General features: G+C 57.1%; 1 protein-coding gene across 2 annotated transcripts in view; it reads right to left on the bottom strand.

Annotated features, from left to right (window-relative positions):
- KIAA0930 (KIAA0930 ortholog) overlaps positions 1 to 13,896 on the bottom strand; it is a 39,799-nt gene that overhangs the window by 25,207 nt on the left and 696 nt on the right. Inside the window, exons 1-2 of one of the 2 annotated variants that reach the window (XM_025456660.3) lie at positions 6,756 to 6,829; positions 6,060 to 6,121 (exon numbers count right to left, since the gene is read on the bottom strand). The exons of the other annotated variant lie outside the window; for it this stretch is intronic. Coding sequence (XP_025312445.1) covers positions 6,060 to 6,121; positions 6,756 to 6,814 — 121 coding nt within the window. The 5' untranslated portion in view covers positions 6,815 to 6,829. Of the gene's footprint in view, positions 1 to 6,059; positions 6,122 to 6,755; positions 6,830 to 13,896 lie in introns of those variants that run through there. 2 annotated transcript variants of the gene reach the window in all.

Here is a 13,896-nt window from a genome sequence, read left to right as displayed (position 1 = left end):
AAAATCATAAAAAAAAAATTGCAAACCCCGCCCCTGCACTCCCTATCCCACTTCCTGCACCTGTCACTACATATCATCTATGTTTTACCTGTTTATTTTGTTTGCTTTCAGCCTTTTCTTAGGACAGGAGCCAACACACTTCTTCCGGTAAAGGTCCAGACAGAAAATATTTTAGGTTCTGCAGACCATATGGTCCTGTCTCAACTACAAAATCACCCAGAGCAATGCGTAAAGAAATGAGCATGGCTAGGTTCCAACCCAAGTTTATTTACAAAAACAGGCAGCCGCCCAGTATTGGCCTGGGGCCATGGTTTGCCAACACCTGGCCTACTAAAGCTGATCGGGCTTAAACAGAGACACCCCATGAGAATGTATGCTCCATGAAGGTATGAATCTTTTCCCACTTTGATCATTTTGTTCACTGCTGTATACTCAGGCCCTACATTAGTGTCTGGCCTAGAGGAAGCAATAAATATTGGCCAACTGAGCAAGTAAGTGACATGAACCCAGTGACTGATGAAGCCACGGCGGTACTGGTGCATAAGCACACAGATCAGTGGACGAGCATGGAAAGTACCAAAATAGAAGACACGCTGTAATTTAGCATATAGAAGGGTGGCACTTCAAATCAGCAGGATGAAGACAATTCTCCAGCCACTCGTCTCGGGACAAGTGACTAAGCGATGGGAAAAGACTACGCCTGGGTTCCTGCTCATGCCAACATACATTCCAAAAGATCAAAACGTTTAATGTTAAAATATCATAGAGGGCAAAAAAAAACTGTGAGAGAATTTTTTTTATTCTCTCAAGAGGCGAACACAAAAGCTTTCAAGGAAAAGATGAATCAAAACCACATAAAAACAAAATGTAAAAAAATTCCACATGCATCATAAACAAAGAAAAAAAAACAAACAGTACGTCAGAAAAACTACTGGGACTCTTAACTGAGGTCTGATTTCCCTAATAAATAACAAGCCTCAAATCAATCAATCAATCAACAAGCCTCATATAATGCATACAAAATAAGATCAAACAGAAAGCAAAGGGAGACACAGCTCTGCAAACATTAAAACAGGCTCAGCTTCACACAGCCGGAGGAATGTTCTATGAAAACCACCAAATTCCACCTTTCACCTGTCAGATGTGCAAAAAAAATCAGAACCCCCGACCACACTCCCAGGCAGAAAAGGATGTGGAGAAACAGGACTTCTCTGGCGGTGGGAAGGGGATCCGGTAAGATCTCCAGGGAGACAGCAGGCAATGAGACCCACACAAGCTCACGCCTGCCACCCAGCAACTCCACCCCCGAGGGTTTTTTTTTTCCCCAAAAAATTCTGTAATCATTACAGCAGTGTTTGCAAAATACTGAGATGGTCCCATTCCCGGGGGAGTAGCCAGAGAAATCAGAAATCCCTGGCAGGATGGGCTACTCTGCGGTTGTCCACCAAGAACTGAAAGGGCCCTACCTGTGCCAGGGAGGAAGGTGGACCAGGGCGCAGAACAGCGCTGGAGGATCTGGGTGCTAAAGGGAGCAGCTGGGCATGAGCGCGCTGGCTGGGGGGAGCAGGCGCTGGGCCCATCCCGGCTCCAGCAGTTCCCACGGGTGCTGGGCAAGCCCCAGGCACCCTGGGACCTGTTTCCCATTTGCAAAAGGGTAGTTAAGAATGAAACCATCTCTCCAGGTCGCTGGGAGTGTTAATGAGCCAATACCCGGGAAGCCTTTTGCACAGTGTGCGCCTTGAGCGGGCACCCAGGTTAGCAAGCCTCATTCACGCCACCAAGGTGTCCCCACAGCCTCCCGACAGAGGCTGCATTGACAGGAGACTTTGTCGCGATGACTCTTCTCACAACCTTTGTTTTTTTTAAAAGATTTTATTTATTCATTCATGAGAGACAGAGAGAGAGGGAGAGAGAGAGAGAGAGAGAGAGGCAGAGACACAGGCAGAGGGAGAAGCAGGCTCCATGCAGGGAGCCCGATGTAGGACTCGATCCCGGGTCTCCAGGATCATGACCTGGGCTGAAGGCTGGCGCTCAACTGCTGAGCCACCCGGGCGTCCCTTCTCACAACCTGTGGATTCGATGCCCTTGAGCACATTGCCGTATTCAAAAAGGAACCCAAATATGTATTTTTCCCCACAAAAATATTTCTAAGATTTTAAAAAATTTATTTATTCATGAGACAGAGAGAGAAAGGCAGAGGCACAGGCAGAGGGAGAAGCAGGCTCCATGCAGGGAGCCCGACGCGGGACTCGATCCCTGGTCTCCAGGATCACACCTGGGGCTGAAGGTGGCGCTAAACCGCTGAGCCACCTGGACTGCCCACAAAAATATTTCTAGTAACAGTGCAGTTACTTGGACAAACGCGTATGCTAGCAAGTTTTAAAAAATGAAACCAAAAAGCAGGCCACAAAATTGAACAGAAATATGTCAAAGAAATTGCTGTAAAAAACAAGGCCTAAGAGTGGAAGAAGTAAAGCAAATGCCCACAGCGGTGAGTGTTCAGGGCACTGGAATGACTCTTCCTGAAAAACAGGAAATTTTCTCTACAGCAAATCTACAGACGCCCCGTGAACTCTGACACCACTAACGGTGTGCCCGGGGTGCCCGGCACTGTGCGAATCCGTCCGTTCCCCACGTGGACACCCCGTGCAGCAGGCTGTGTTGTGTGTACCAGGGAGGATGCCGCTGCCCAAGGTCGCCAGTGCTCGCACCCTCCCGTGCACACCTCACCTGACTGGGAGCAAACGTTGACCGAGGGCCACTCTCAGAGGCTGGGTGCTCCGTGCTGGGGTGGGATGGCTCCTGCCCCCCCGCCCTGGAGCGTCAGGGGGGCCAATTCATCACCAACTCACCCAGGGGTGCAGGCTGCATACCCCGAGTCCACACGAGGGGAGCTGCCCTGGGCAGGAGCACGAGCAAAGCCCCCTCACTGAGGAGGGGATCTTATGTAAGGGCCCAAACCTATGGGTTAAGTGGGCGAAGGCAGGGGAAGAGCCTCCAGGGCCCCGCTCGCTGGGGGTTGATGCCTGGTGTGGCCGGGCTAGGGGAAGGCCCAGGGCCCAGGATGCTCAGTGGGAGCCAGAGCTGGAGGGGATCCCACCTCACGGGACGGCCTCACGGTTGGAGGTTTCATGTTTATCCTCCAAGGCCTGGGGACCCCTGAAGGGTCTGGCGGGGAGGAGCTGAGAGGGGGTCTCTCTGCTGCGGGCAGGTGCCTCCCAAGAGCACGCCAGGCTCAGCAGTGGCCTCTGCCCCGCCTGGCCCCCCTCCCAAAGGTGGGGGGGTCAACTGGCCCCTCTGGGGAGAGTCCCAGGCAGCCTCAGCCCCCGGACACTCCCCACACCCCCGCAGCCAGGGCACAATGAATAGGCTTCTGTGGGGCTCTCAATAGGCCTTTCACCACCTCGTGCCTCTCAGGGCTCCTCACTGGCTCAAGACCCTTCTGTGGGGCACAGAAGACAAGGCAGCTGCCCGGGGCGCCCTGGCTTCCTGATGAGGCTCTCAGATGGGAAGGACTGGTCAGACGGGTCCCCGAGGGGGCACTCCCAGGGCCTGGCCACGGCTCTGCTCCAGCTTAAGGGAAGCATGCGGGCTCAGTGAGGCGAGGTGGCTGGATCAGGAGAAGCCCGTGGCCCTGCCTGCTTCCCTGTCTTCTTGAAGGTCGGGGTTCCTTCACCAGATGAGCCAGGCCCCCCGGAGAGCCCCCAAAGTCTGCAGTGTGGTTCCCCGGCCTTTCTTCCCTGACCAGACACCTGTGCACCCTCAGCCTGCCACTCCCCCCACTGTCAGGTCTCTGCCATGCCCATCTCAACCCTACCTGTGTGTCACCTCAGCTGTCACCTCCCCCCCAACCACCCCTACACCATGCCTGACCCCCTTGTCACCTGCTCCCAAACACTTGATCCCACCCACCTGGTGCTACTTAACCTCATTCCACCTTCCCGAACATGCTGTGTGGTAAAGCCAGTTTTCACTCAGCTGATGAGGAACTTGAGGCTCACGCCTTGAGTCACTAGTCTGATGTCAACCTGCAAGTCTGCAGCAGAGCCATTCCTGCTGCCTTCCAGGCTGTGCTCATAGCCCCACGGCTGCCCAGCCCCACAGCTCCCTAACCCCATGGCTCCCTAACCCCTCAGCTCCCCAGCCCCACCATTCCTCAGCCCCACAGCTCCCTCACCCCCTGGCTCCCTAACCCCATGGCTCCCCGGCTCCCTGGCCCCACGGCTCCTTAATAACCCCATGGCTCCCCAGCCCTCTAACCCCATGGCCCCTGGCCCCATAGCTCCCTAACCCGAAGGCTCCTTGGCCCCATAGCTCCCTAACCCCATGGCTCCCAGCCCCATGCCGCAGCCTCAGCACGCTGGTTCCAAACACCTAAGTGTCCCTCCCCATCAAGACAGGACATCGTGCTGGCAGGGTGACTTAGTACCCAGCGTGGGGCAGGACCCATGACAGCAGGGAGGCAAAGGTCAAACAAATAAATGCTTGACGATGATAAGCCTCTGGTCTTCAGCTCAGAGAACACCCTGGTGCTTTGAGACTCACCCGAAGCCTCCCACGCAAGGACTTGACTCCTCCCTCCCTTCATACGCACAGTGTTGTGAAATCCTTCAAGTGCTTTTACAACCCTCGGGTCACAGCTGGGATCTCCCTACTAACCCGCTTCCCAGGGAGGGAACCGAGCACCCTGACTCAGCTTACCCAGGAGAACCACGAAGGCCTTGGGACTGCAATCCATGCCAGGGTGGATCAGCACCGGCTCCCAGAGCCGCTCTGTGTGAGCTCCTGGGGTGCAGTGACAGACCCTGACCTCGATGTTGTCCTTGTGGGACGGGGCATCTTCCAGAGTGGTCCTTGGCCCTAAGTTTCCAGAAGCCATCCTCTGGACTCTCCCAAACAGTGATGCCTGCAGCGCCCCTGGGGCCCCACAGCCGACACTACTCAACACCCCACCCCGCTACCTGCAGACCCCTCCAGCTTCGACCCAGCCTGGGGCGGGGGGTGGGACAGGGGCCCAAGGAGGAGCTCCACACCAAGCCCCAACTCCCGGGGGCTGTGGCCTTATTCAAACTCCTGACTCACTGCTTTGCTGACACATTAAAACAAGGCCTGTAAGACGAGCTGCGGTTCTTCTGAGGAACCTCCCAGGGTCCCACAGACACCCACACCAGATGCCCCATCCCAGACCAAGCTGGGACTGGCCACCCTGGCTCCCAGCTCGCCCCACCCCTCCCCTGCTGCCTGGGCTGGCCTTCTCTTGGTCACCGCACAGGGTTCCCCCTCCTCCTGCCTCACCCCAACATGCTACACAGGCCGAGGCAGGTCAGCAGGCCCTAGTGGCCTAGGTCAGCCCCTCCAGATAGATGCTCACGGCCCACCCGCTCCGACCACAAAGTCCGTGTGGACACTACGACCTGGCAAGAGGACTGGAGGACACGTGAGGGCATCCACTCGCTCGCTTCACTCCTTGCTCACTGGGCCAGGCTCAGAGCTGGGAACTGGATACGCAGCCTGACAGGCCACCCCCAACACCATGCACCGGGGCAGGAGGGACTGTCTGTCCTGCCCACAGCTGGCCCCCGCCCCTGCCCCCACAGGCTCGCAGAGCTCACCAAGGCCGCTGAGGTGCCAAGACGCAGCCGCTGACACGCTGCACGGAGCAGGGGTTCACGGGGGCGCCTCAGACAACCGTGCCCCCTCTGGAAACCAGGAACACCAACACCCCCACCCCAGCCCCCGGGGGCCCGCTCTCCTTCCCTCGTGGTGGGGTCACAGCCCCGTGCAACGCAGCTGCCTCCGCAGAGGGGCCCACTCCCGCAGATGTCCCCGCTTCCTGATCCCCCTCTCCTCTCCCGGCTCCCCTCCTTCACCATGGAAAGCAGGCGCCAGGGTGCTGCTGCTGCTGCTGGTGCCAGACCGAGGGGAGGCCACTTGGGGAGGAGGTGCTAAATGCCTCTCCCTGGGGAGACAGGCGTGCCTGAGGCCACAGCCTCGCATCCCCGAGGACTGGGCCCCAAACCCAGAATGCCAGCCCTGGGACTCTACACAAAGTGCCTCACCTCTCTGGGCCTCACTGGGTCCATCCATCAATGGGGCAAACACCTCCTTGGCCACAGGGTCCCTACGGAAAGGATGCAACGCGGCTGCTCTGGCTCCCACCTTGCTCAGGGCCACCCGACCTCACAGGCCTCCAGGGAAGGCTCCTGGGTGCAGCGCCTCCCGCCAGGGAGGACCGCATCCCCGAGCCCTGCCACAGGGAGCACAGCAATCGCTCAGGACCACGACCACTCCCCACCTGCCCCCCCTCGCCCCCAGGCAGGAGGAATCTGGAATTGGGCAGGTGGCACCGTCCTGGTGTCACCCGAGGAGGTGGGGGACTGGGGGCTTGGTGGCCGTGAAGGCTGCAGCCCGGACGTGAGGCTGCAGCTCAGGGTGGTGGGATGACGGTTCTCGGTTCCCCCTCGTGGGGGGTGGGATGTACGATTCTTCCTATTTCTGTCTCTTCATGTTTTGCTTGTCATCCTGGGCTGACACACACGAGTGGCTGTGGGGTCATCGGCCCTGCTTGGCACCAGTGGTTCGGTTTAGGCAGCACAGTGTGGACTGGCGAACGCGTCCCAGCACCACGCTGACAGCTGTGCTCCAGGTCCACCTGCCTTCCCTCATTTTATACAGGAGGAAACAGAGCCAGAGGGAAGGGCCTTGCCCGCGGTCACCCCCACAGGCCCCCTGGATTCGACCCCGGGCCCTGTCACCTGTCCCGGGCAGCCTCCGTGACACGCTCCCCTGCCCTGCGTGGAGGCGGACCAGTCATCGGTCTTACCCTGCCAGGAGAGCAGACACACAGAGAGCTGCAGTGATTTCCCCAAAGCAGCGCAGCAAGCAGGGAAAATTAGATTCTGAACCTTCTCTGCCCTCTCCCCCGCTGTGTCTGCTGGCAGGACCCTCCGTGAGGACTGCCCCACTTAAGGGCCACCCCCCAAAATGATCACCTCTTCAGCACGTGGATGCCTGTCCAGTGACCCATCACCTGCATGACCCCCAGGGCAGGCTGCCCTCATGACTCAGCCCACCCTGAGCTGGCACAGCATCGGCCCTGGAGGGGAGCCCGGGGGTGAGGGAGAGGACGGTGGGGCCCTATGCAGCGTCACAGGACTGGGGCAGAAACGTGCATTGGAGCCGTCAGGAGCAAAGGTAGGGGCGCCAATTCTTTCAAGGGCTCAGGACACGGCCAGAGCGGGGAGGCTCCCCAGCACACAGGCTGGAGGGCAAACCCAGGCAAGGGGGGGGCCCCTCCCTACTTAGCGAGGGAACACGCTCTTCCTCAGAGGACTCGGCTTTCCCCGCTCTCTCTGTCTTAAGAATCATTAGTATAAAAAGCCTTTTTCAAAAGTCAAAGCACCTCCAAAAGCAAAGGAGTTTTGCCTTAAAGATAAACAGTAACAAGGGGACCCCCGGGTGGCTCAGTGGGTGAAGCGTCTGCCTTCAGCTCAGGTCATGGTCTCAGGGTCCCAGGATCGAGTCCCGCATCGGGATCCCCGCAGGGAGCCTGCTTCTCCCTCTGCCTGTGGGACCTCAGCCTCTCTCTGTGTCTCTCATGAATCAATAAATAAGATCTTTAAAATAAATAGATAGGGGGATCCCTGGATGGCTCAGAGATTTAGTGCCTACCTTTGGCCCAGGGCGTGATCCTGGAGATCCGGGATGGAGTCCCAGATCGGGCTCCCTGCATGGAGCCTGCCCCTCTCTCTGCCTGTGTCTCTGCCCCTCTCTCTCTCTCTCTCTCTCATGAATAAAGTAATAAAATCTTTATAAATAAATAAATAGAAACTTTTAAAAAAACAAAGATAAACAGTAACAACCAACTCAACCTATAAGACAAAGAGTTCAAAAACCAAGCCCCCTCTTCCTCCTTTTGTCAACAGACATTCCTGTATTCACTGGTCATTCGGGGGAGGTAAAGAACAGATATTTTAAAAACACAAGCTAGCTGGGTGCTTGTGTCAGGTCACATGAGACACAGGATTCCCTTTTCCAAAGGAGGGGTCCCCCTCAGACTGAGCCAAGGCTTCTGCTGCCCAGTCTGGCCCAGGCAAGGGCTCCTCACCAGGCTGGGTGCCTCTGACCTCGGCCCCCACCCTCAGGGGCTCAACTCTGGATGCGCCAACCCTGCATCTGCAGGTCCAACAGCAACGTCCCAGCCCCCATCTGTGGCCAACAGGACCCTGGGAGGGGGGTGCTTGAGCCCTCTCCCCTCCACACGCCCCGGCCCTCCCACTGGTGGCCTCCAGCTGTCACCCATGCAGGGCTGTTCGGGGAGGGCCCAGTCAGGCATTCACTCTGGCCCTTGTGACCCACCTGTGTCCGCGTCCTCTCTGAGCCTCACCCAGCTGTCTGTGCAGCCACGGGGTGAGGCTGGTGGACTTCTGGAGCCTTCCTGTCCATCCCAGCTCCCCCAGGATGGGCTGTGACCCAGAAGACATGCTGCTGCCTGAACCCCAACAGGGGGACCCAGCCAGTTGCTGGGCTGCAGAATGAGACCCAAGTCGCCCTCGAGATGTAAGACCAGTTCAGGAAATGATGGCACATCCGCTCCACTCTCTCGTCGTCATTTAAATGACGTTTAGAGTTTGAACAGCACAGAGAGCACGTTAGGAGTTTTAAGTAAGAAAGTGTGACTAAGAAACTTTATGGACAGAACATCAAGCATTCTTTCAAAAGACTGGAAAATAAGACCTTGCAAAGTTAATAGTTGTCTCTCCGTGATTGGAATTGTGAGTTATTTTTTCCCACTCTCTTAAATTTTCCAGTTTCTATAATGTGCATGGAACATTTTTAATTAGGACAAAATTTGGTTTGGGGATTCTAAGGCTGATTTGTTTTTTAAGATTTTACTTATTCATGAGAGACACAGAGAGAGAGAGAGAGAGGCAGAGATACAGGCAGAGGGAGAAGCAGGCTCCATGCAGGGAGCCCGATCGATCCCGGGACTCCAGGATCACACCCTGGGCTGAAGGTGGGCACCAAACCGCTGAGCCACCCAGGCTGCCCCTGAGGCTGACTTTTTTTTTTTTTAAGATTTTATTTATTTATTCATGATAGAGAGAGAGAGAGGCAGAGACACAGAGGGAGAAGCAGGCTCCACGCCGGGAGCCCAATGCAGGACTCGATCCGGAGACTCCAGGATCGCGCCCTGGGCCAAAGGCAGGTGCTAAACCACTGAGCCACCCAGGGATCCCCTCTGAGGCTGACTTTTAACGAGGACCCCGTGTGGGCCTTCTCCTGCAGGGCCTCACGGCTCAGCCGGGATCCCTGAGCCTTCCCGGCTCAGTGTAGGAGAAAAGCATATAGAAGGCCAGCAAACACCACAAGGAGGGGACACAGTGGGGCCAGCAGCCTCCTGTGCAGGCCCGGGGGAGCCACACGACCCGGTGCACTCTGGCCTTGCAGAGACATCCCTGCAGTTGTGACCCCAGATCTCTCATCCTGGGGTTTCCCTCAAAGGACACAGAGCCCTGCCCTCAGGAGAGCCACACCAAAGCCTCGCAGGCTGCTCCAGTCCCAGGGGCAACAGAGGCCGGAACCCACAGACCTTAAAAATAGGCCCAGGAACCGAAAGAGGCACCGCTCCACTCCAAACAGTCACACTTCCTCTCCGAGGCACGGGCCCAAAAGCAGCTCAACTTTGCCATAGTTGGGTTGGAGGGAACCCCGGGAAACTGTCCGCAGAGAGTGCAAAGCAGGCTGTGCCCCAGAACGTGCATGCAACCCCAATTCCATGTGTGGGCCCCGGGCCAGATGCTCTGCGCCCTTCATAATAGGAGCCACAGCAAGGATCGGGCCTGTACCTGCCGAGTCTCATGTGCTCCTTCCTCGTGCTGCCCCGTGAAGCTGTCACTTCTTGCACAATTCCCATAACCCTAAGGACTTTGTCATCTCCACCTCACAGATGCTCCAGTCTTCCCTCCCAGCCACGTCTCCCACTAAAATCCCCACCACCCACCTCACCCCCAGTGATGCCCAGCTGCACTGCACCCAGCAACATGGTGGAGGGCCAGGCCAAGGTGCAGTCCTGTTTCCAGCTCACAGACTGGTATCGGTGCCTGACACAGGCAGGTGTTGAGCCAGGAAGAGAGGCTCACTGGAAGGCAGTTGCCCCCTTCATTCCTTCTGGCTCATTCCATGAACTCCCTGCAGGATGGTTACCGGCATCCAGCAGGTCTCAGCTGGAGCTCTACGTGCCCTTGGGTGAATCCATTTGCTTTCTGAAGCTTGCTTTTCTCATCTGCAAAATGGGGTGCCAATGGAAGCTCCGTCTATAGGCATTGCTGTGGTTCCCGTGCGCCTGGCACATCAGGCGTGCCGGGTCTGATGCAAGCCACCCCACAAGTCAACAGCGACAAAACTCCCCGAGGCCAAGCCAAGGAGCCAGCCACTTCTGCAGCCTCAACCGCCACGCAGCTTCCCTTCTGGCTGGCCCAGCCTCTTGTCCTCTGCCCAGGCAAGCCCTGCCCTGCCATGGCCCCCTCAGAGGCCACACGCTGCATGCACAATCCCCCGGATCCCTGTGGTGGCTCCCTCCTCTGCGCCCCTTAGGGAGCTTCTCAGACCACAACTTGGGCCCTTCCTCAATCCACCTGTGCCAGGTAGCTCTGCATGCCTGTGATGACCGAGCTTCCAGCACCCCGAGGACAGGTGTGGGTGGCATCCACCTCTGCTAAGCACTTAGGCTTAAATATATCCTGCCACTTCCCAGCCATGTGACTGGGGACGGGTCACTTCGCCTCTACACTTGCATTTGCTCATCAGGTAACAATACCTACTTTACAGGCCTAATTCAAGAATAAAAGCAAAGAGTGAACAAAACCCTCCTATGGCCCCACAGCTCTGCAGGCAGAGTGAGAATGCCCCAGGCCACCTAGAAGGCGGCCAGAGTCCAGGCAACGGCAGCTCCACAAAGTGTGCAGCCTACGCAGGGCCCATCGGCATGATGGAGGCCCCACACCCCCAGCGCCTGCCTGTCCGTGACTCACATCAGGTCTCCGGGCCAGGTCAAGTCCACACGGCGTCGCTGAATGTCGGTGGCCTGATAGGAGGTCTTTCTGCTCGGCAAGCTTCAGCTGATATCCGGGCCCATGAGAAAGCCCAAGCCCTGGGAGGAAGTGTCAGGCTACATCTACTTTTGGTCCAGATGTGTGCATCACACAACATCTAGGCAGTGGACCTCCTGACTCTCCCCAGCTCAGAGAACCTGGAGCCCCAAAGAGCTAGCTCAGCCAGCCAGCTTGGTTCACCTGTTCCCTGGGATCGCAAGCAGTCTCTTGCACATAAAACCCCCAAATGGTGCTCGGAGCTGCCACGGCCCTGGCTGCTTCCAGCAGGGTCTTCACTTGGGCTGTCACCTGTGCACCTGGCGGCTCTCCCCTACGCAGCTGCCATAAGGCAGGATGAGGCCCGACCCTCCTTCCCCCACCCCCAACCCTGGCAATCAAAAAATGCTTCCAGCACAGACGCTGCTGAAGAAAAGCCTCAACAGCCAGGTTCGGATCTACAAGGTGCCTTTCATCGTGACAGCCGAGTGACAATCCCTGTGTGGGGGGACCAGTCGCTCTCTCCCATCTTAGACACTGTGACTCAGAAGTGACAACAGTGTGTCTGGGGTCAAGCGTCTCCAGCAGAGGCTCCCTGACACCTTCAAAACAACCTCAGAGAACATGGCATGCTTCTGAATGACCTCAGCTTTAATTACATGACAGCGACAATCTGAGAGATTTAAATTCCTAAATCTAACAGGTTGTCACAGCTGTCAAGCAGAGAAGAAAGGGTGAAGGGATCCGCTGCCCATGTAAAAGCTCTGGCTTTTTCTGGGTCTCGGGCCAACCACTGGGCCCTAACTCTACTTTGGCATAAGGTCACATTTCTCACCTGATAAACGCAAGATGGACCAAGTGAGCCCCGCTAAGAGGCTGAGATTTCACTCTCCATTGACACCCTTGCCCTTAATTTACTAGTCCAGAAATTCTCCCATTTGTCTGCTAAGTGGTCCCTGGGCACCTGCTTTGCACAGGCACTGTGCTGGGCACTGGGGAGACATGGACTGGCCATGCCCTGGAGGGGCTCACTTGCTGACCGGGGAGACAGTCACACAGACCATCACGATGCCAGGACCAGCCTGACCAACCAGCAGACATGCACCGGGTACAAAGAGCCCAGGTAGCGGGACAGGAAGTAGCAGCACTGGAGCTGAGGCTTGAAGGGACACCTGTAGGTAGGTATGTGTGTGGAGCAGAGTAGTAGGGGTGGCTTTCCAGGAAGAGAAGATGAGAGGCCCAAAACACAGGGCATCAGAGCACTGCAGGGGCTGAGGTCAGGGGGATATGGGACGGGGGTGGGGGGTAAGACAGGAGACCTTGTGTGGGAGCCAGGAGAGGACACGGTAATTACGGGGCATTTCTCTTCCCCAGATGCAGCACAACAGGCACAGCGAGGCCTAGTGGGGGACATCTGTGGGGCAGGGGAGGGACAGGGCAGGCTCTGGGGTCAGACTGGCCAAGGGTCCATGCCAGCTGTGCCACTTCTTCACTGACCAGCTCCGGGCAAGTCTCTCTGCTCCCTGAACCTCCAGCTTATCTGTGACATGGGGATGATAGTCCTCTCTGGCAAAGTCAGAATCAAATTAACAGAGCACACGTAAAAGCACCTGGCACATAGAAAGCGCTCTGCAAACGTCAGGTCATTACTGTCCTTAGGGAATGGCCCTGCAGACTCCTTGGGACAGGGCCTAACAGGGAAGAGAAGGTGCTCAGAGATCAGACGACAGTGAGAGCACAGTGAGAGCACGCTGCCAGGGAAGTGGGGAGGGGCTGCCTGGAGCTCCTGAGCAAGCAGGGCCCAGGGGCCTGGAGCAGATGGTCCCTCAGACCCCTCCCATTTCAGACATCCTGTGCCAGGTGGCAGGTGTGCCTGCCAGGCTGGCACACGGCCTGGCACACAGTAGGTGCTCAGTGAACGTTTGCTGAATGAACTAATGAGGATCCTTCAATGTCTGCTCACAACTAAGCCCTGACACCTTTTCAGAAAAAGGCACCAGAGAAACACATTTCCTGGTCCATCCTTACTGGGCAGGCACCCCCACCCCTCACTGCAATGCCTGCTCAGGAGGAAATTCCTGGGGCAGGCGGGGCTGGGATCTGCACCCTGAGGGCACAGGGTCTTAGGCTAAGGTTAGTGTACCTCCTACAAAAGGGACAATTCAAAGTTATTTTCTCCAGGGCGTGGCCTGCTCAGGGGCCTGGAACCCCAGGGCTGCCACTTCACTTCCCTGCTGTTGTGTGACCTCAGAGGGGGATCTGGTGGCCCTTGGGGACTCCCCAACGGTGAATGATGGGGGGACAAGTAGAATCTCTAAAGCTGACATTCCCTCCTTCACAATGCTGTCACCCCCTCAGAAATCCCCTGCTCAGACTGGGGTGAGGGTGGGGCGGGGGTGGGGGGCGGCTGACAATGTGGCATGAAATCATTCCCGCACCAAGAAGGGAGGGGTCCTTCCATCCATGGATAAAATGATAAACCCACACTACAGGGGAGGGGGCTCCTGGGCTTCAGTCTGGGCAGGATGCATCCGCAGCCATTACCTCACACCCAGCCAAGCAGGGAGACCCCACCCACACCTAAGAGTCCCAGGCTTTTCCAAACAATACCAGGCACCCCCACCCCGCCCCACCACACCTCACCCCACAGCAGAGGTATGACTTAGGGCCTCAGCTGGGCGGGAGGCAGCAGGCCTTGCTCCGGGTGCTAAGTGGGTGGATTCAGGGGGCCAAGGCCCAACAGGTCCCCAGTTGGAGCTAACGGGGAGGAGGAAATGGCAATGCGGGGAGGTGCGGGAAGACAAAG

The sequence above is a fragment of the Canis lupus genome, chromosome 10 (assembly GCF_003254725.2).
Source record: "Canis lupus dingo isolate Sandy chromosome 10, ASM325472v2, whole genome shotgun sequence".
Classification (NCBI taxonomy): Eukaryota; Metazoa; Chordata; class Mammalia; order Carnivora; family Canidae; genus Canis; species Canis lupus.
This window is presented reverse-complemented; position numbering and strand designations above follow the sequence as displayed.